The following is a 21,607-nucleotide window of genomic DNA, read 5'->3' on the forward strand; positions in this document are numbered from 1 at the left end:
CATTGAGGTGTTCTCTGTGTTGAACAGAGGCCATAGATACTGCACATGTTTAAAAGGGGTAAATGTATTAGAGATGGTTTTGTCCTACAGCATAGTAGTAAGGCTTAAGTACACACACTTAAAATCTGATATATGCCTGAATATCACATTAACCACGCTGACTACGGTAATGATTAATTTTTCAAAACCGTATCCCATTTTGGACAAGCATCTAAGTTGGAAACTTTGAACTTACTATGTGTATTAGACATTAAGAAAACAGAAAACATTATTAAGAGCCTCATCAGTCTACATTAAACATGACGTAGGGCACAGTAGCTCCACTCTGTGCCAGATGCCCAATGTAACAGGATCCCAGTAAAGCGAGCTGTTGGTAAATATCTTAGTATTTCAGGAATTACAGGGACATGTTGCCTACTGTGGTATGTTAGAACCATTTTGTCATTAGCTAAACCCCTTCATGTTCAGCTTGAATAGACCTAAGCACTGTCCATGCTAGTTTACTTTTTAGAATTTAGGACGTTAAGGAATATTTTACAAATCAATATTTAAGAAAGAGAATTCATGGATTCTCAAAGGCAATGATACAAACATAGTCTCAGAGGGTTGTCTGTGCCACTAAGAGGAGTGTATTTCTTCTTCTTATTGAAATCCTTCAGCACATCTGCACATTAACACTATTGGCTGTACTTCTAAGTGTTATTATACTCATTTTTTAATAGAAAAAAGGGTTTTAAAAGAAATAAACCAACTCAGGTTTTAGATGAGAATGAGCAGAAATGAACATTTGTACAGAGTGTACAGTTTTGTTAATACCGAAGTATGTCTGCCTGGAAACAGCTTTTCTGGTAACAACAGGGTAGTAGTTTGCTATAGGAGCCACTACCAATGAAGATGTACCCTGTGAAAAATGCCTTTGTAATATTGTCTCTAAATTTATGGAGGATATTGTGCCAGCTTCTAAAGTTTTTGAATGCATTCCACAGTGTGTAAAACATTGAAGTTATGTATTTCAGTTTAGTGTTTATATTCCATGTTAGACATTTTCATTCTTTAATAATGGTTAGTTCATGTTTGTGAAAAATAATTGTAAATGTTTTTTTTTTCATTTTTAGGAAATGTGATTTTAATGTCAATAAAGTCTTTTTAAACATGTGACTTGTTTTTATCCTTTTCACACCTAAATGACGTTTCTTACTAAATAGCTGCAGTGATCAGTTTTATATTGTTTTGCTATTGTATCTGAATTCCTGTTAATTACACTGCTATTGTTAGTTCCATTATGATCTAACGTACATATTTGTCATTCACAAACAAAACAAAATCCATTATTGTTGCAGAAATAAAAAAAAATATTTAAGGATTTTTCTTTTCTTTTAATATGTCAGCATTTGCCAACCAAATGAGAAACTCCCAACTAGAGAAAGGGAGAAAATTGATACCGTGGGTATATTTCTACATAATTTAGATTAAATAACATTAAAGAGCAAAATTAGATTCCTCTCTGTTGAAAGATGTCAGATAAACCCCTTTGACTTTTTTAGTTTAAACCTTACCACTGTTATTGCTAGGAAAATGAAAATTTGCATAATTCTGTTTTAGGTGAGGGTTTTGAAATATGTAATCGAAAAGAGAGTAAGAAAAGTAGCTGAGGCTGTATCTCTGCACCTCTGCTCACTTCTGACTCAATGTCCCTGAAAAAGGCAAATGTGTTAGGGCAGACCTGTGTGTTAGCCAGTGCAATCCAGATCAAGGTGCTTTTTATCTCACCATGTTTATTGCAAAGAAATTAGTATTTTTCTTAAAAAAGAGCTCCTGGAGCACCTCATGTCGCTCAAGGGCCTGACTGTTCCTTGTGTTTTTTTCCTCCTGAGCAACTAATTACTTAATTACTCATATGCTTCATTGACCACATAGAGGCCTTTCCTTGTTCTTGAGAAGTTGTAATTGTAGAACAATCTGTAAAACCTTATGGATAGATACCATGGAGGACCAGAGTGGGGTCCCCTGCTCTAGACACATATACAGGACCTTTTCATCCTAAAATGTTCTTTTCAGTTAATAAGAGATTGTGATATTTTGACAAATCCTGATTCCTGTGACCACAAACTTTTCTTGTAGCATTTGTGGATAGATGTACAACAGCAGCATGTTATAAAGGACACATTTTTAACATAGGTCTAATAGACCGTTTGACAAATTTGTGTTTTGTAGGTTGAAAAATGAGGAGGCTTATTCGTTGGACACTGACACAAGCCCTCACTGGTGTGGGATCTCTGTGTCTCAGATACCCACTGCTTCCTCCGAGTCTGGCACCACTGTGAAGTCTCTCATTAAGTCTTTTGACTCCGCACTACAGGGTAAGATGCCATTCATTTTGCCTGCCAGTTAAAAATATATATCTGATTCTTTTCTTCAACGTAGGAGTGGGTGAACACTGAACAATTTTGTGCGTGCCTTATCGGCTCATCAGTAGATTCAGGAACTGATGGGTCTGAACTGAACCTAAACAGCTCATGGTAACTGGGATCTGGGTTTAAGCAAATAAGCAAATTTGTAATGAGATTTAAATAATGACAGTTGAAAGTAAGATTTCACTAATAGCAGGGTACACAAAGTTATGGGAAGTTATATAAATATACTAGTATAATGAATGAAGTAGTGCGTTTGTAAAGCTGAAAAGATCATGGGAGATGAGGCATGAAAGGATCATTGTTTATGATCGATAGCAGCAGGTTTTGTCCCTTATACTTCATCCAAAGGAAAATATCAATCTTTCAAAAGCACGTACATTGCAAATTAATTGCAATGAAGTTTCTATGCAGCTCTTAGGATGACTCACATGATAAACGTGAAGGGCCCTGCATTGTGTAATTGCAAACCACACCTGAAATGCTGGAAAACAAGCTACACGGTTACTTAGTGCCATCCAGAGGTTGCTGTGGCATGACCCCTTGTCACGAGCCACGAGGTGAAGAGGTGGCACACACTGTTTGGCCTTTGCTGAAGGCTTCAGAAACTATTCTGGAGCATTTTAGCGTTTGCCTAACAAAGCCTGTCCTGCCGTCCTGAAACAACAGCTCTGTCTTGTGCTGGGACTTTGCAGGAGGGCCTGGACACACGGTCCAGATGCACTCCTCACCCCGGAGCCTCCTGAGTGGGATCCCTGTCCGGACAGCTCCCGCGGCAGCCGTCTCTCCAATGCAGGTGAGGGTCTTATCCTGCAGCTGTGGAAACGCATCCCATCAGCACAAGGGAAGAGACAAGAGCAAACGTTTTAAAAATCCTTTTCAGATTTTTGTCTTTATTTTACTTTGTCCCCTTTAAGGGTTAGTGTCCAGCTATTCTTTTACATAGATTGTAAAACATAATCAAGCAAAAGCTTATAAATTATATATAGAATTTTATTTTATATTATACAGTGGAAGTATAACATTGGATCTAGACTATTGTTTGACCCAAGTGGTCCTGGATGGTTTATAAATCACTTGTCCTGTGCTTTTCATAATGCATTTTAAACACATTCAAAGATTTACGCTTTCATTAAGCAAAATTAATGATGAAGCCTGTAAGACCACAAATTTTATCACAGTGAATGAGAGGGTTTATTCCTAGAGTTACCTCATTGCTAAGAGCTGCGCTGAGTGACTTGTGTTGCTTGGAGGTACAGTAGGTGAAATCAATGAGCGAGTAACATGTTTTTCCTTTAGAGGCATTCATCTATCAAGCCGCTTTCTAAAGCTGTGGAAAAAAGAATTAATCTCGGGGATTTCTGCCATCCAGGTAGGTGCTGTCCACTTCATTCTACTCTCATTGGACATACTGTAAGAACATAAGAAAGGCAACAAGCGAGAGGATTTGGCAGACTGCTAGTAAGTTAATGGATTGAGGGTCTTATCTAACCATTTATTGAAAGAATCGATGGTATAATTTCTTTTGGATTTCTAGTTTCATACGTGGTAAATGAATGATTGACCTACATTCTATTTTTATGTTAGTACTAACGAAATATCCTATTGAAAATATTTCCATAATAAACTGTACTCTTGACATAACTTGTCAAAACTGTTCAGTTGCAGAGAGAAGGTAAAAACACAACCTTAAAGGGGAACTGCAGTCTCAGTTTCTCAGACCGGTTATTAAATCTAGGTAACAAAATAACTGAATTGAGGGCTTCGCAAAACTTTACAAAATCGTGATGTTCGTGGAAGTGCTGCATCGTCGCCACGTTGTCTCAAACCGCTTGAGCGAGATTCCGCGAGACCTGGGACGTGAACCGGCCCTTCCTCTTCACCAGTCACTAATGGCTCGAGTCATGCGGTGTGCTGCAGACATTGCCCCCAGAAATGTTTTAACGTGCTCTGCATGCACTTAACAGGTAAGCAGTATTCGGCAGAAAGACTGTCTCGAAGTCGACATGTTAAATTCAATTCAATTGCGCTCATTCAAACCGGCAACCCTAAAGTATTTAAAAAAGTCGCCTTGTATGTTTCGGTTTCATAACATTATGTATAAATTAATACAGTAGAAAAAATAGCTTGGTTTAAAGTACATGCTTTGTTGCAACAGAAAGAACATTAGGTACTGAATTTTTCTGCTGTGGAGTCAATATGAGGCCCGATAGTTCGTAAAAAGATAAATATATTAATTTCAAATACTGAACCAAAACGTCTACTCAAACCAGGTGCTGTTCCTATCATTGTTGCCCGTTAAAAGCAGCGAATGAAAACAGGGGAGGTAGTGAGGGGGCATGATAGAAAAATAAATGTCCTTATTTAAATTATCCTTTTATCATAATTCTAAGACCTGAGTTAAGATGTGCATTGAGAAATATTTCTATCGGATTAAAAGACAAGTATTCACAAGCCCGCTTGTTTACAATGTAATAAGGCCGCTTCACCTCGCCTGCCGTTCTGTTGTCTTGTTCTAAATCGCAGACAATGACGGTATACCTGGAAACCTGCATCTGTTTTGTGATCCGAAGTGGAGGTGTTACACGTTACCGTGTACTTTGAAATGAACTCAACAACTTTATAACCGCGAAATGCAAACAAAAGCGTTGCAGCTCCCCTTTAAGTATTAACTCAAGAAACAGATAATGTAATGAAATCTGACTGTATCCATGCAATACCCGGATTAGCTCACTCCATTAAGACCTATTAATTGGCTCAGTTGCTGATCGGGAGCCACTGTTGTGTTTATTAGCCTATTCCCATCAGATTTGGCTGTCTGCCCAGTTAGAATATTTCCGAAATTAGATTCATTGAAATGCAAAGTAATTGAATCACTCAGCTCGTCCAGAAAGTTCAAGACACTCAAGGAGAAGGACGGGGTGATGAGACGTGCTGTGCTATAAATGTAAAGCATTGTACAATCACAACAAAAAAAGTCTTCCTGAAGTTTTTGTTTGGTTGTGCTTCAAAGGGTTTTTGTTTGAAATTCCTATGCAGTGTCCATCTATAGATGCATTACTCAGAAGTTAGCTAGAACACTGAAGAAAAATGATAAGCATCTTTTAATATTACAAAGTAAGCCACAATGATAGTGATTCACAGTAACCTTTAGTAAAAGGTTTCACTTCACAGATCTTTATCCTTAAATCACAACCGAGCTTTTTGTTGGCCACATGGGTTCTTCAAAGTAAATAAAACTGAGAAAACATAATTCAGCAATTATGTACTTCTCATGTCTGAATACAAGAGCTGCTCTTAATTAAATACAGATTATTTTAGGGCAGTGTGTAGCAATATGTTTGCCACTGTACTTTCTTAAATGTTTTTTAAAAAGCAATAAGGGAGACCAGATAGAAAAACTAAGAGTCGAGAGCCTTATTTATATGATCCGTCTTCCAGTCCAGTGGTAAAACCCAGCAGCTTCCTCTGCAATGTGTGTGTGAGCCTGTATAAACAGTGACTCCCAGTGCTCCGCTTGCACTGGTGAGCTGTGTGGCCTTGGCTCTCAGAGGAGCAGGGTTATCAAGGCCAGGGCGCTAGTGGCAAGTGCAGTGTACCAGCCCGTTCTCTGAAGCAGGGCCAACGCCCAGGTCAGGAGCATTATGGACATTGTGTGTCTACCACAGGTGTATGGTAGTGACTCTTCCTTAATTAGCCGTACGGCACAGCCAAAAAGACTAGTACTACTACTACTAATAATAATTGCTTACACTTATATAGCGTAAGGTAATGGGGACTCCCCTCCACCACCACCAGTGTGCAGCCCCACCTGGATGATGCGACAGCAGCCATAGTGCGCCAGAACGCTCCCCACACACCAGCTCTCAGTGGGGAGGAGAGCAGAGTAATGAAGCCAGTTTATAGATGGGGATTATTAGGAGGCCATGATTGGTAAAGGCCAATGGAAAATTTGGCCAGGAACGCCAGGGTTGACTAATGACTGAATAAATGACTAATTAATTGAAGAGAGCTTCATGCATGACATACAGTAAATTACCTAAAGAGGCATTGTGATGGCATAATGAGGCAAGTATTTTAGCACCGGTTACTTATTTTAACGATTAAGAAAAATATATTTTTTTAAATCATCTACCCTCAACCTGTGAAAACCTGTAGCAGGCAGAAAAATGTTTGTTGCCAGGTGGCACAAATACAAATCCACAGGCGCTGTTCAGCCCATCGAGCCCATTTGGCGGCTTACTGATCCACGGATCTCATCCCGCCATTTCCTGAAAGAAGCCTGGGTGTCGGCTTCAACAACATGTCTGGGCAGCTTGTTCTGTTCCCCTGCAACTCTGTGCCTCTTGTTAATGCACATTTCTGTTTTTACCAGATTTGTATCATATATGGAATGATTCTGGGGCTCTTAATCATATTTTCCAGGGGCTGGTAGTGAAACAGCTCTTAAGTTGTTTTTTTTTCCCATTTCCTCCTATTAAGATAGTATGGGTTTTTATCTGGTTTAGTGGTAACTTTTACTCCTTCTAATATATGTGATAATTCTTAGGAACATTGTTTGCTCTTTTTAAATAGTGGTTTCAGGTTTCCAGAAAAAACATAATTGGCATTAAATAAGAGGTTCTAAGCTCCTATGAGACATATTAAATATCTGTGTTATCGTCTTGAACTTCTTATTCCAGACAAGCTGACAGGGTCAAATGACGAGATGAAACCCACCAGCCTGATGAGAAAAAGCCCCTCTCTGGAATCTGTCATTAAAACCCCAGCGGCACTGAGCGGGAGGACCTCTTCCCTCAGTTACCCCAAAGCCAACAGCAAGCTGAGGTGAGTGAGCTCAGGATCAATAACATGCCTGTCGTGATAAATAAAGCACAGAGGATTTCAGCCGTGGAATACAGCAGTGATAAAGAGAGGTCTATTGCAGTTTTCTGACAGCTCCTTATTCAAGGTGGTATCAAAAGCAAAAAGTAGAGGTCTTCAGTCCTGGTTCTGCAGGTTTTATAGGCAGCCTTTAAATTATCAGGTGCTAAAGGCCAGCAACAATGTAACTATGATCGGTTGACCAGATGGGTGGTCATGGTGACGCAGTGGTTATCATTGCTGGCTCACAACGCTGGGGTCCTGGGTTCAATTCCAGTGGTTCAATCTGTGTAGAGTTTGTATGTTCTCCCTGGGTTCGTGTAGGTTTCCTTTGGGGGCTCTTGTTTCCAACTCTCCAAAGACATCCTGGTAGGCTAATTGGCTTCTGGGAAAACTGTCCTGGGTGTGAGTGCTTGTGTCTGTGCCTGTGTGCCCTGCAATGGACTAGCGTCCTGGCCAGGGCGTAGCCTGCCTTGCACCTGTTATTTGCCAGGACAGGCTCTGGCTCCCCCACGACCCTGATTTGGATCAACTAGTTAGAAAATGGGTGAATGGAGAAAAATGACCAGGTTGTCTGTTGAAATAAATGAACTATAGATATTCTGGAAGAAAAAGAAGGATGTTCTACATCACTCAAGTTGCTTAAGCAACTGTATCTAATCTTTAACTAGCAAGCAGTTTAGGGTGAATAATCAGGTTAACTCCAATACCTAGGTTGGAGACCCACTAAAGCACAATGTTGCTGAGCTCCCCTTCTATCAGTGTGGTTCTAGTCTAGGCCAGGCTGTGTTTCCCCCTGTCCTCTTTATTGTGAAGTTGTACGGCAAGCTGCTCCTCAGTTCTTTAACTGCCAATAAGCAAGACCAATATACTGTAGCGTAGTGCCTGTTGCAGTAATGCACCATGTTACTAGGACATAAAATATAGAGAGAGGGAAAAAGATCTTTCACTTTCAGGGACAGGCAAAACTGTTTGATACTTTGTTCTTTTATTGTAAATAATGACCCTGAAGAGGACCACTACATCGAACTTTTCACGGAAAACCATTGTGCACACAATATAACTGATTTTTTTTGCCTATACTAATGAACTCCTACACACTGAACACCAGCTATTTACTTAATTCATATTGGATTTGTACTGTTTTTTCTGAAAAGTCATGTTGCCATATCTGTTGTCTGCCTTCTTTATGATAAAAATGAAAAGAGACAGGCTGATCTGTTTGTAGACCTGTTGCAATGCAAATTGTGCCCTGGCCTCTCTGCTTTATTTGATAGAATGATGCATTTAAACACTGCAGGGACTGGTTCACCGTCGTATGACGTTAACTTGTATTGAATTAATTTCAGACTCTCTTCCTTCTCACATACCTGCCCTCTGGAATTACCCACATTTCCATCACAGTGATTCACAGCTCAATCCGTTTGCTGGTCGTGACATTTCAGAGTGTTCCCCCATCTGCGAAGGCAGTGTTCTCTCTAATATAGAGCAGCCCCTGTCTTCTCTTACTAATTGATCAGACTGAATGCTCCTTTACTTTGTACACACTGTTCTGACTCCTATTTAATTTGTCACCTTCCCAACCTGTGACTCTTGTTTGCGTATTGGTTTTGAATGCTAAACACTTTAATCAATACCACCGTGAAGCCTAGCACAGCATACCTGATTCTATAATTACATGCTTTAAGATGCTGTAGATTGTCCTTCTTGTCTCAGCTTTTAATTGGGAGGAGTCTAACCAAACATTAGCAGCCAAAACAGCTGGACTGCATAAACTCACCATCAATTGTTTTTTTATAGTCAGAATTTTTGGGTCAAAATGTCAGTGGCTACACACCACCACTTAGTTTATTCGCCGGTTATAATGTAATTTTTTCATGAAAGAAAAATCCTGATCAGCACCATCCTCACAAATCAAATGCGAGTTTCCGTTTTGTCTGTTCATATAACGTAATTCAGACTGTGCTGTGAAGAATGTTCACCCCCATAAGAAGCCATCTGCTATCTTTAGGTAACTGTTAACTAATATTCTGCTGCACTGTTAATTGAGAAACTGTCGGTTTCCGCTGCAGTGCATTCCTGAGATTTGGTTCAGTTGAACAGAAAGCAGCAACACAACTAGAAACTATAAATAAACAAACCTGGGAATTTGTTGCAAGCTAAAACTGAATGCCTTTCCAGCCGTGTCAAATCAATGTTTGTTCCCCATTTCAGTGTGGAAAGAAAGGACCCTTTGGCTGCACTTGCTAGAGAATATGGAGGATCTAAGAGGAATGCTCTTCTGAAGTGGTGCCAGAAGAAAACAGAAGGCTATCCGGTAAGAGACAGGGGGTCAGACTCAAACCAACCCTTTCCAGCAGCGATTGTCTGGAATTATGTCGTTCTGAACCAGGGCTGCAGTGAACTGTTGTGGTCTGAAAAAGGCCACAAAGATTTTACACAGATCGTGCATTGGATCACGAAATTCAGTTAACATGCTGTCCGCAGTGGGGTTAGGAATAATAGGAAGAAACATTCACCTTGGTACTAGACAGGAGATTCCTTAATCAGATGATAAAAGATCCCATCAATAAACTGAACTTAGCACACAATGGCTCAGACAGTCTGTGGTGGTTTAAACTGCACACGTACAGGACATATTGGGGATTAACTAATTAATGGTGTTGTCAAGATGACAGTAAGTAGGCCACGGACACCAGGATGTTTCACTTCTGGTTGTGTGACCCAGTACTGGTCTGTTTATAGAGCTCTTTTTAAAATTGTGCGTTCTCTGTCTCCACTGCTTGTGACAATTTGAAGATTATCAGTGCTAAAGCTCTCAAAGTGATGTTAATTACAGGAAACAAAAGTGTACAATGTGTGTGTTACAGAACAGTGTTTTTAGAGTGGGTTTTTTGCAAAGATTTAAGCTAAGATAAATGGCTACTCGTAATGTCACACTGGAGAGCAATATGATAATTCTTTGCCAAAAGACAATCAACTATTGGTGCCAATGCCTTTTTTTATACTGCTTAAGTATTTCTGTGCAATACAGTTTACATTATGACTCATTTTCTGTCCGAACTTTGCCCTTATGGCTATATCTGTCCTTTTATAAGCATTACTCATCTTATATTTAGATTAAATTGAATCCTGCAAAATCCTTGGTTCTCACTTAAAAATATACAATAAGAGATAGATATAACCTAATTTTGACAAAGTGCCAAAGAAGGAGCCCTATTGGAAATGTGGAGCCTTGTTAGAGTGATGTCTATATATCAAAATATGTCAATGACATTGTTCCTGATTTATCATCAATTGATTTGTTGGTTATGCTTAGGATGTAAAGTGTATGACATTCCTCAGCAGCTCTCTAATTTTTTTGGGCCAGGCTTTCAAATTGACAACAAAGAGGAAGTTAACATAAGGTTTAAAGCCCGTCTCTTCAATAGCTGACATTGCTTTACTATTCCTTGGGATACTTTTAGTTCTCATGGCTGCATGTGGGATTGCAGTTGCTGTGATTGCGATATGTGCTCTCAGGCATCAGAAGACAGTGCAGACAGCTACAATGGAAATTAAACTTCTAATCACAGTTTATTACTGTAATAAGCAGGATTCACAGGGGACTCTAGCATGGATAAAACATTATTCCAAGATGGCTCATTGTTAGAGAAAGGTTACGCTCTGAATACATGCACACAAAATTGAGCTTAATATCAACAGGGAAAGGTCAGAGCAGAAGGAGACATATTTGTTCAGACTGAATGTGACATCCTGAAGGTCTCAGAAAAGCACTAATTATGGTTGAATCGTGGAACAGCTGCAGCAGTTTTGGCTTGGACTGCTCACCGTTTCTGCAAATTCTAACCCACATTCCTGACATCAGAACTTATAACTCCCTCTCAGCACCTTTGCATCAAACAGGCTGCTTGTGGTCATGGTGCAGTCTTACAGTATTTTCAAGCAGTCCCTTGATACGACAGCTTCGGTTTAAGAGTGTTTGAACATTCGTGACGTGGATACCTCCGTTTTTCTGATTATGAGTAAGAAAACATATCTCTTTAATGGATCAATTTTATCTAAGGTTAATATGGCAATAATTAAATGTCCCTTCAAAACCATTGCGTTTATAAATGCAAAGTAAATACCTTACTGTTAATCCTGTGCCGTTAATTAACACCTCCAGCACTCCAGTGGCACATGTATTTAAACAGTATGGTTTGTGTGCTGGGATAGCCCTGTGCCTGTACATTTCAGTCTACCTTTATATTCTTGATACTATGGAGAAAATCTGCTCCAGCAAGTGTTGACTTATTCCAAGACAGGAGTGTTGGTATCGGCCCTTTCATCGTCACTGCAGTGGCCACGTGGAGCATTGAGGTCACTGTGTACATGCACAGCTCCACGATCCTCTTCCAGAGACAGATTAATGGCCCTCCCCTGCATGAGAGAAGACTAGAGGAATAGGTCTTTCACCTGGAGCTATTATTACCAGTAAGCATCTTGATTGCGATGCTGAAAACAAGGAAGATGTTCTTGACGCGGTGACCTAGTCTGTGACTTCTAGGTGTGGCAGTGGGTTGCCCCTCACCACTCCACCCCTATTCCAATTAAAATGTCATTGTAAGACTAATTTGCTCGAAGAATTGTGAGTCTCTACTAGTTACTTTGAGAGCAAGTCCCAGGATCAATACTTGTCCATACAGCCATGCTGCAGGCGTGTGCTGACAGGACTTTTTGTCCTTGTGGAATATACGTCCTTTTCTTGGAATATTCAGCATTGACAGAATAACATTACTATTTAAAAAAGTTCAAATCAATCTGAAAAATACCTACCCTGAATGAAAGGTGCAGCACGTCTGTTTAAGGAAGAGAGGAGCTGATCTGGGTCTGACTTCAGCTCGGCAGCTTCTGAGTCATTCCCTCTCAGATTACAACTGAAGGAAATGTGGTATTGGTGGTCAATAATCACCTCATCAAACGGAGAACAGCCTTTATGGGGATAACCCATTTGGTATGTTGACGTCTCTGCACGTAATTCACTTAGCCTGCTGAAATGGGTAATGGGGTGCAGGGGCGTCATCAAGATGGGAGATTCCCAACACATTTTCTACCCCTGTGTAATGATCTCTTTATTGCCTCACCTGAAGGGTTTTCCTCCTTGACGACAGCAGGCCCAGGATTTAATAGCATCTGAGTATACAAGTTTTACTCATGTTCAGCTCCTCTGTCCTCATGCTTGCCTGCAGCAGGCTTGACAGTCTTTTTGTATAACATAATGTAATGTCAATTGAGAACTCAGATTAATTACAATAACAATTGTGAACAGTACTATAAGGCAATTAACTCTAAACATATCTGTTAAAATATGAATCTGAAAACAAATATTTTAAAATTGAAACATTACATAGACAGCACAAAATAATTAGCTTAATACTCAGACTGTATGAGTTGTTACTTAGGGCCAGCAGAGTCTCTCTATAGGAACCCTGACTGTTCTGGTTTAATAATATATGGATCATGTTAATTTACTTTTATTGATGGTAGTTTTTACTCATTATTATGGCATTATTAGTTTTTTTATTAATACATTGCAAAAGCTTTTTTATAACTTACTTTAACTATTATTGCGTTCATTAATAAGCATTCCCTATGTTCCTTATCACAAAGTTACTTGTTCCTGGTAAAAGTTGTATCAGCCTGGAATCTACCCCAGAAGCACAGGGTGCAAAACAGTACCAAACCCTGGACAGATGGCCAGTCTAAGGCAGAGTGCTCACACACTCAGGCTCACAGGACAGTTCAGAAGCATCAGTAGGGTACCATGCAGCATGTGATGAAAGGTGTGGAAGTTGCCACACCGGAAAAAAATCCCATGCCAACACACGGATAACATACAGAATCCACATAGATGTTTCCCCAGTTTGGAATTGAAGCCAGGATGCAAAAGTGGAAAGGTGGCAGTGCTAGATTCCACTGTTTACAAGAGTTACTGTAAGTACATGAGAGTCAACTTAATCCATAATTCTGTAATCAAATATGCTTCAGCCCTGCCTTATATATTCTTTGTATTGTATTGCTCTGTATTGCACTGTTGTCAGGTAGGATGCATTTTACATTACATTAATTTCATACGCCTCATAACTTGAATGTGATAAATAGAAGTATTTAAAAAGGAACAAGGGAAGAGATCTTTTTTATACAAGCAATATTTTTATTGCAGAACTTCACCTGTTTGTTTTACTCTACAATGTTGACACTCCTGGGCTGTCCCTCCCACAGATGTTCCGGGATTCACTTACATTGAAAAATAATAAATTGAATGATAAAGCTGTCTGATAATGTATTCCTGTACATTTTTCATTCTTATCAAAACAAGAGATTTTTGTGAGGTCAAAATGAAAATAGTACAAAAGAGAAGTTCATTGAATTGGCTCTATCAGTCTGGAAAAATACATCCGCGAGACTTTTATGTCTTGTGAAATGTGAACAAAACAAACACAAACAGTCAGAGGGCTGTGAAAGAGTCTGGGACCCCCAGCAGCTTGAGAAAGCAGAGAGAGCTTGAAACCTGTGTCACACTGCTGCTGGAGAGGAGGATGTCTGGTCTAACCACCAGACTCTCTTGGAGTTCCTGCACACAGCCCTTATCCCCGAGTTCAAACAGTGGGGCGTCTGCCCTGGGAAAAATAGGAAAGTATTATTACCGCATCGTCACAAAACAACATGGAAGGTCAAGAAAGCCGCTTAGTGGAATCGGGGCAGATTTCAGCTGGCAAAATCTGAAACTGTACTGTTATTTGCAAGCCAATCATCATTTCACGCTGGCAGACCTCCAGGACAACCTTTTGATGGCTGGGAATCTGTTTCACTCTGATTTCAACCAAAACGGAAATGAAATTCCCATCTGCATTGTTTGATTTCTTGATTTATTTACTTTTAACATACTTCCATGCTCCAGTGCGGTGTCAAAAAAATGCTCTAATGGAGGGCCTGGCTTGGCGCTATATCCAGTGTTCTGGTGAAGTCGGAAGAAATCAGACGGACTTGTTATTTAAGTCAAAAAGAGTGATTAATTGTTGACATATGGGTAACATTATATGAATGCATGTGCATTGCATTCTGCCCCGACTGCTGAACTGATCAACACAATCTGGCACCTTCAGGGCTGTGGTCCAGTAGACACAGCAGGATTTTCTTTACCTGTGTAATATGAAAGCTAGCCATGATGATCACATGCACTCAGGCAGTTAAGGAATACCAGCTACTTGCCTCTCAATTTTGATTCCAGGCTTAAGTCAAGAGTAGGTGAGCTAGGGTTGTCGCAGCCTTGGGGCACTTTGTTTTTGTTCAGAGGAATAAAAAAGTTCAAAAGAAAGAAAATTTAACAAGACATTAATTCAGGAAATGGTTAATTCTTATGCTAATGTGTTTCTTCATAAACGCAGTATAACATATACCCAATAAAACACAGTATATTTCTTCTACAAATTAAAAATGTTGTGTTAGGGATATGAATGCCATAACACAGTTATGCCAACAGTCTAACAAAACAGTTAATGTAACAGATAACTGATAAGTCAGTTGTCAAAAAAACAGGTGCAAACACCAATTGCCTTTGCAAACGTTCATTCACATTTTCAAAACAATTCTGCCTTTAACTTTCCAACATATTCCAAAAAAAATCCTACATACTGTAGTGCTCTAAATTACAGAATAAATATAATTTAGTTTAGCTGTACAAGCCTTAATGCTTCTGTATTCTGTAGAGAAATGGTTATGACTATTTGTCAGATGTCTGATAAATTCCCTATTATTAAGGACAGAGGTTTCTAGTCCTGGTCCTAGATGCCCACATACCTGCTGGCATTTCTTCCAAATTCTCAGTTACACAGTTGAACTCTTAATGTAAAATAGGATTAGTTCAAACTGATTGACTGTTTTTAACCTTTGCGCATGTTGGAAATTTCCTTTTAACTGCTGTATTTCATAGGCGGCATAAAATTCAACATATTAATTCAATTATTAGTTCAATTAAAGCATTAAGTAATTAAGTGCAACTAGAATGAATATTAGCAGGTATACAAACCACCCAACATAAGAGTATGTAATTGTGTTGAAATACTTTCTTCAGCTTCGCCTGATTTAGGTGGATCTTTTTATTTAATTTGTTGTATTTTCTTTTTAGTTTAGTTTTTTCCAGACCAGCTAAATCATGCTCTGTTTTTGGCTTGCAGAACATCCCAAGAGCTTGGGTACAGAAATAACAAGAACTGGCTCTTGCAATGACTGTATAGGACGAAAGATGACTATATAATAACTGCTACACTAAGTGCTGTGTTCTTAAAAACGAAGCAGCTGCTACCACTTCATATACTAAAGGAGAGGAACAAGTCATTATTTGTAACTGCTGCATGAGACAAGCCAGAGATTATGGGAGAACAGTGGTTAGTGATGCATGAAACATGAGAATTTAACATTCTCCAAACAGATGTTCAGTGATCCCTGAATAGTTTTACAAAAAAACTGGCTCACATCATGAAAGCAGACGCTTGACATTTCCTGGTCTTTCTCATTCCAAGTTCCAAGCTCACTTTTTCATATATAAATAAGTAGGATTCGATTAACTAGGCTGTTACCCTGATAGATCACAGATCCTAGATCCTGGGTTTGATGCAAGCAGGGGATGCCTGCTTGGTGGAGTCTGCATGCTCCCCCTGTGTACATGTGTGTTTTCTCCAGATGTTCTAGTTTCCTTACATCTTCCAAAGAAATGCAGGCAAGGTTGATTTGGCATTTCTAAATTGTACCTGTGAGTGCTCTGCAATGAACTGGCTCCCAAGCCCAGGGAGTAGGCCCATCTTGTGCTCTAGTATCCTGGATAAGCTCTGGGTTATCTTTGTTTCTTTAAAAAAAATACCTTATTGAGTTTGGAAGAGCTATGTTTTTTATGCTGTCAGATGAGACACTAGGACATTGTGTGCCCTGCTTATTGCGTGTGTGAAATTGGATGAACCCAGTCAGGACTCTGTAGGTGCAATATTTCTCCACATGTGGTAAATGGTTCTTTAATTGGACTCCTCCTTCATGAACAAACACACACCAGATGAGCTGTCATCCGTTTGCTTTACAAGAAGCCACAATTGTTTTGAGAAATGGCAAAGGATCTTATTATGCTTGTTTAATCTGATGCGATTAATTTAATTAAGTCGCACATCAGAAAGCAACAGTCTGTCAGATGTATTATTAATGTCCTAATGTTATGTTCAATTTTTTATTATTTTATTAGCACAAAGGACTCTGTACCTCCACATGCCTCTCTGCCAATTATTCAGAATGAAATTGAAAATGTTGCTAAAGAGCTTGTTTTGCTTCTGTGTAAAAAGGGAAACTAAATGATAAATTTGATATTTGCCATAAACGCCCAATTAATAGTACAGGCTCTGTTGCACATCTCATAAATTCACTGATGCATTTGTTTGGATGGAAGCTAAACTAAAGAATTTTTCAGTGCTTCCTTTTGAATATGGTTTTATTTTTCCTTTATTTTTAGTTAGAAATGTCATTTTAAATGCTGTTAACACATGGGTGTCTAGAACACTTTAGTGATCTCCAGAATTGACAACCTAATTCACTTGGTCCAGGTTTAGGTTGCTCATGTCGGGTGTTGCACACAGATACCTTCCTGAGAGTTGTACACTGTTATTAGCCTTATTTTAAGATGTGCATGCTCATGTTAAGGTGTTAGAAGCACATTCTAAACATTTTCAGGCCCTCATATACATGCAGTACACATGCACAGCTGGGTGAGAGTGAACAGGAAATAATTCAGACTGTGGCTGCCCACAGAGGTGGTTTTCCACCTGTTTATTGCTTCATTTACTTTCAGTTTCCGTTTGGTTATAAGTGAAAAAGTAAAAAAGGGAAACTTCCAAAGACACATTTACAGGGAATCTTCTGGTGCCCCCAGATAATGGGCAATGGTGGTTAACAAAAGCAAAATAAATTATGAAGAAATGAAAAAAAGTTGTCCTACCTGGCAAAGATACTAACAGGCAGAGATCCATCTTAGCGTGATGGAACAGTGCTTGAGCTTACTGCAGACCAGTTTCAGCTCATCCGATGTGTCCCCATTTGTGAAAATCCACTTGCTTCAATCCCAAGTTTTAAAGGGATTTCATTGCGAGGGCAGTATTTCTGAGTGATTACTCCTGTCAAGACCTGTTTTTCTCCAGATTTATGTTTAGTTTTGCAAACCTTGACACAAGAAGGGTCAAGAAATACATATTTTGTTACGTAGCATATGCATTTACTTTGGTGTAATAAACCAGAGTCGGTGGAAAGGGCATGTAGAATATGCAGACATTTGTCCATTATTTTTTTTCACATCACACATTGTACACATTCAGAGAGGTGCTGGAAACTGTCGAAGCATGGTGCCAAAAAGGTGTTTTGACTATGTTCTGAAGCACATGACCCTGAGTTGACTCAGAGAGGGACTAAAGTGTATAAGTGCATATTTTAGATTCTCAGGGTTCAGATGTGGACTATAACTGGAGTCAGGGCCACTTCCAGGACTTGATGGAATGGGTGGGGGGCTAGACTGTCTTCAGTGGCACCAGCTTGGTTGCTCGTGGGGTCTCTGCTGTTGCCCTGTGGCCATGCCCTGAACTGAAATGACCCTGAGCTGCAGTGGGTGCCTAGCAGATTGCTGAGCTGACTAAAAAAAGAGCTTGTTAAGCTTCCAAGCACCAGGAAAACTGCATGTACCACATCTATTATAAGCAGTTAAACCCACAGTGTAGAAAATACTCCAAGAGCCTATCAAACAGCAGGCAATGTGGTATGACCTGCCGTGATCTGGAGCGCTTGAAACTAGTTATCAATAATTGTCAAGCAGGTGCCTACTTTGTAAGGGACAGATAGAAAATGTATTTAATTACTAAGAGTTTCCATTCTGTGTCATTGGAGATAAATCCAGGTTAGGCCAATGGATGTGTGCTATGCATTGTGACCTGGTGGAGTCTCATGAAATTATATAAAATATCCAAAACAAAACAAAAATCTCTAACGCCCCCCGCCCCGCTCTCGGCATCTGGCGTTTCCTCTGAAGTGGAGAAGGAGCCGTTTCCTGGTGCTTGATGTTGTGTTTGCTTTGGGAGACCTGTCCCAGCACAGTAGCCATGTCCTCTGTTGTTTTAACATTCGCGGCAGTCCCCTGAGCCAGAGTGTCCAGGAAGCTCCTCCGTGCTCCAGAGCCCAGCCTCACTGCTCTGCAGCACCTTCACATCAACCAAAACAGTACATTCCTGCAGTTAAGTCTTAATAGGTAGCATTCATCTGGCCACTCATAAATATATTGTGTCATATGCCTTTCTCACGTGCTTTTTCTCTGTGCAAGATTGAGGTTCTCTCTCAGTTTCATTACATGACTAGCTAAATTATTGTCAAACCAATTCCTTTTAAGGTATCAATACAATTAATAACTCCCAGTATTATTGCAGTTGTTTTCTGCGGTCTGCCACTGACTTGTGGGAAATTAATTCTGGTGCCTCTTCATTGTTCTGACATTGATCAGTAGTGCTTCTTCTATAGGTTAGTCACTGTCGTTTTCCATCACCTTTCAAAAGGCCATACAGCCCCAGTGTCCATTCCTACTGTGGCATTTCTTTCAGGCGCTGTCAGTAAAAGGCTGTTATAGTTTCCTTAAATAGCTGAAGGCAATCCATTATCTCTTCTCAACCCATTGAAAACCCAGTGTTCTTCTCTGAATCAGCGGTCTAGTAATGGACGAATAGAACTGCTCTGGAATACTTTGGAAGTCTAGCGACAGCCATGAGCAAGAAGCATTAATGCACTCGTGTAAATTAACTGCCTGAGGGGGTGCCGGACAGGACATCCGGAGACACAGATCCCAGTGATGGCAAGTACCGAATTTGGGATTTCTGTCAGAATCCGAGTTAGAAAATTAGGATTGAATAATCCCATTTTATTTATCCCAAGTTTGGGCCTGTTCATCTTCAGTCTGGATCTTGACATAGATCCTAGCAAAGGACTAACGACCCATATTCAGGAGATATGACCCAAAAGTCAACCGTGACAACATCCAAGAGATCCTGTGTATTCTTGTGTTTGAAATTGTTAACAGTTAAAAAATAGTTCAAAAGCAGCAATGGGAATCGGAATTTTTCAGGCTCTCACTCGGTGTCATTTATACTTCTGAAGCTTGCAAAAGACTGTACTATAAATAACATTATACAATAGGTCAAACTAGCGTGTTTTCCTGTTAAGAGAATGTGGCTCTGGTGTTAGATGCTAAACGTACTGTAAGCTGCACTGTGTTCTACCAACATCCTGGTTAGTGTGCTGTTAATGTTGTTTCTGCTGGGACAGGGAGTGAAACTGGGCCCGTTTCTAAATTGTGACTAATCAACCGACCTCATCACTCAGGAGGAAGGAGGCCTGAGTATAGCATCATTCCCCTCAGCCTCTTGGGGAGAAAAGAAAGTGATGAGGTTGGCCTTGAAACCAGACATAAGAAATGAAAAGAAACAAATGAGTGTAGAGTCATCTGAGCAATACCCCGGAGTGACAGCCCTGGCCCCCATCCCAGTTCCCAACATTTACACTGGCAGTGGATACAAGAGAACAGGAGAGTCAGGAAATAGCCCACTGCCGGCAGGGACTGCTTCAGAGACGCCAGGGCATCAGACTCTCCCCACTCCCAAAACACACCTGGCATTTGTTTGTACAACGCCAAAGCATAACCTTCTGGTATGTTTTATTCGTATTTTTAGCAGGGTCATACTGAGGTTAAAAAGACTAGAGACCGTCTGCAGCATTCTGATTTGCATTTAAAAACTGCAACCAGAAAGTGTAGCTGGTAGGCCGGTAAACTTTTCCCGCTGATCTTCCACAGATCGAATTAGTCAGATAAGCTCAAATGTAATTTCAGAGAAAAGTTTTCACGTATAGGAAATCTTCATGACCACAACTGAAATCGAGACTATCAGAACTGAAGTTGTTTGAAGCCTCAGTTCCTTCCTTTACAGAGTAACTGAACAAACCCAAGAGATCCAGTACAGTACAGACTGATGCAGCTGCAGTTTGCAAAATGGGCAATAATTCAATTATTTCAGGCTTCCTGCTTTCAGTTTATTTTAAAATTTGTGTTTTACTGATACTCTTGTTATCTCTCACTGTATAGTGAAATCTAAGGGCACAGTTTAATCGGCCTCAGCCTTTCTCAGATACTCCTGCTGTGGAGTTTACTGTAGAAGAGTCTCCTGGATTTCAAGTCATTATCTCAGGTAATCTTGGGATTGCTACTAAAATATGTGCCTGATTCCCCAAATTACCTGGACTTCACCCATTTGCAATGTCTTGGTAGTTGACTTGAACCTGAAATGCCATTTTATAGTTTTTGACAGATAAAGAGGATTTTAATTTTTTTTCCACACACAAAGTGTCTTTGATTGTTGGTGTTTAGAACAAACCTCAGAAGAGAGTCTATTCAAGGTGAATACCTAGGTACAGATTTTCTGTCACTTTGTCTGAATGATTCTGGAGCACTGTCTGTATCTCTCCCATCTCGGATTTTAAATTAGAGGGATAACATACACAGATCGTGTTTTTAAACATGTGCCGTGTTCTGGTGATAAAGAGTGCAGAGATCATTTTATTTGCCAAAGAATGTTATGATGAAAATCATTTTGTTTCACAAATTTATAAACAGTTATATAGAGATTACTTAAGCCCTAACAAAATAAAATACTATATAGATAAGGGATAGAAACTGTTTCTAAAATGACTATGCTTTAATTTTAATTTATATGTTGTATATGCTTAGAATTTGCTTTGCATTAATCCACTTTTGCCTTGAAGAGGAGTTTGTTATGGTACTGTTTGTGATAGTGGTATCTATGACAGCACAACAATTAGGTATGGATTATAGTTAATGAGACCGTGAACAATCAAGAGCATGACATTGTTAGCCTGAGCCCTGTTTCATGATGCAATTTTTCATTTACCTGAAATCAGCATCACATTGAAAGTGATCTCAGACCAAAGGAGAAAAAACTCTTATATTTAGGTATCTTCTGTATATGTTTGGTTTGCAAAGATGCTGAATTCTAGTCTTATTGGCTGCTATGAAAAAAAGCATTAGTGCTTTACAAGGGTATTCAGCGATGATGTATGTTTTCATAATATGGAGTTTGAAATGAACTTTTCAAGGTAAATGCAGTAATCTGTGTCCCAGAAGGTGCTGGAACAAACTGTAATTTATTTTGAGTCAAGTGTACACTTGTATGATCCGATTTAACCACCGTAGTTTCACGGTGCTTGTGTTG

At 39.6% G+C, this 21,607-nt stretch overlaps 2 protein-coding genes across 11 annotated transcripts in view; one reads left to right on the forward strand and one right to left on the reverse strand.

Annotated features, from left to right (window-relative positions):
• specc1 (sperm antigen with calponin homology and coiled-coil domains 1) overlaps window positions 1–21,607 on the forward strand; it is an 86,736-nt gene that overhangs the window by 59,368 nt on the left and 5,761 nt on the right. For all 10 annotated transcript variants that reach the window (XM_088616034.1, XM_088616035.1, XM_088616037.1 and 7 more), the window contains 5 exons: window positions 2,215–2,360; window positions 3,107–3,207; window positions 3,711–3,783; window positions 7,094–7,238; window positions 9,489–9,591. In XM_088616034.1, the coding sequence (XP_088472160.1) occupies window positions 2,215–2,360; window positions 3,107–3,207; window positions 3,711–3,783; window positions 7,094–7,238; window positions 9,489–9,591 (568 nt within the window). The remainder of the gene's footprint in view (window positions 1–2,214; window positions 2,361–3,106; window positions 3,208–3,710; window positions 3,784–7,093; window positions 7,239–9,488; window positions 9,592–21,607) is intronic.
• Window positions 17,544–21,607, reverse strand: part of zswim7 (zinc finger, SWIM-type containing 7) — a 53,322-nt gene continuing 49,258 nt past the window's right edge. The window contains exon 6 of the mRNA XM_088616045.1: window positions 17,544–18,538. Coding sequence (XP_088472171.1) covers window positions 18,455–18,538 — 84 coding nt within the window. The 3' untranslated portion in view covers window positions 17,544–18,454. The remainder of the gene's footprint in view (window positions 18,539–21,607) is intronic.

The sequence above is a fragment of the Lepisosteus platostomus genome, chromosome 22 (assembly GCF_059453375.1).
Source record: "Lepisosteus platostomus isolate fLepPlt1 chromosome 22, fLepPlt1.hap1, whole genome shotgun sequence".
NCBI classification, from domain to species: Eukaryota; Metazoa; Chordata; class Actinopteri; order Semionotiformes; family Lepisosteidae; genus Lepisosteus; species Lepisosteus platostomus.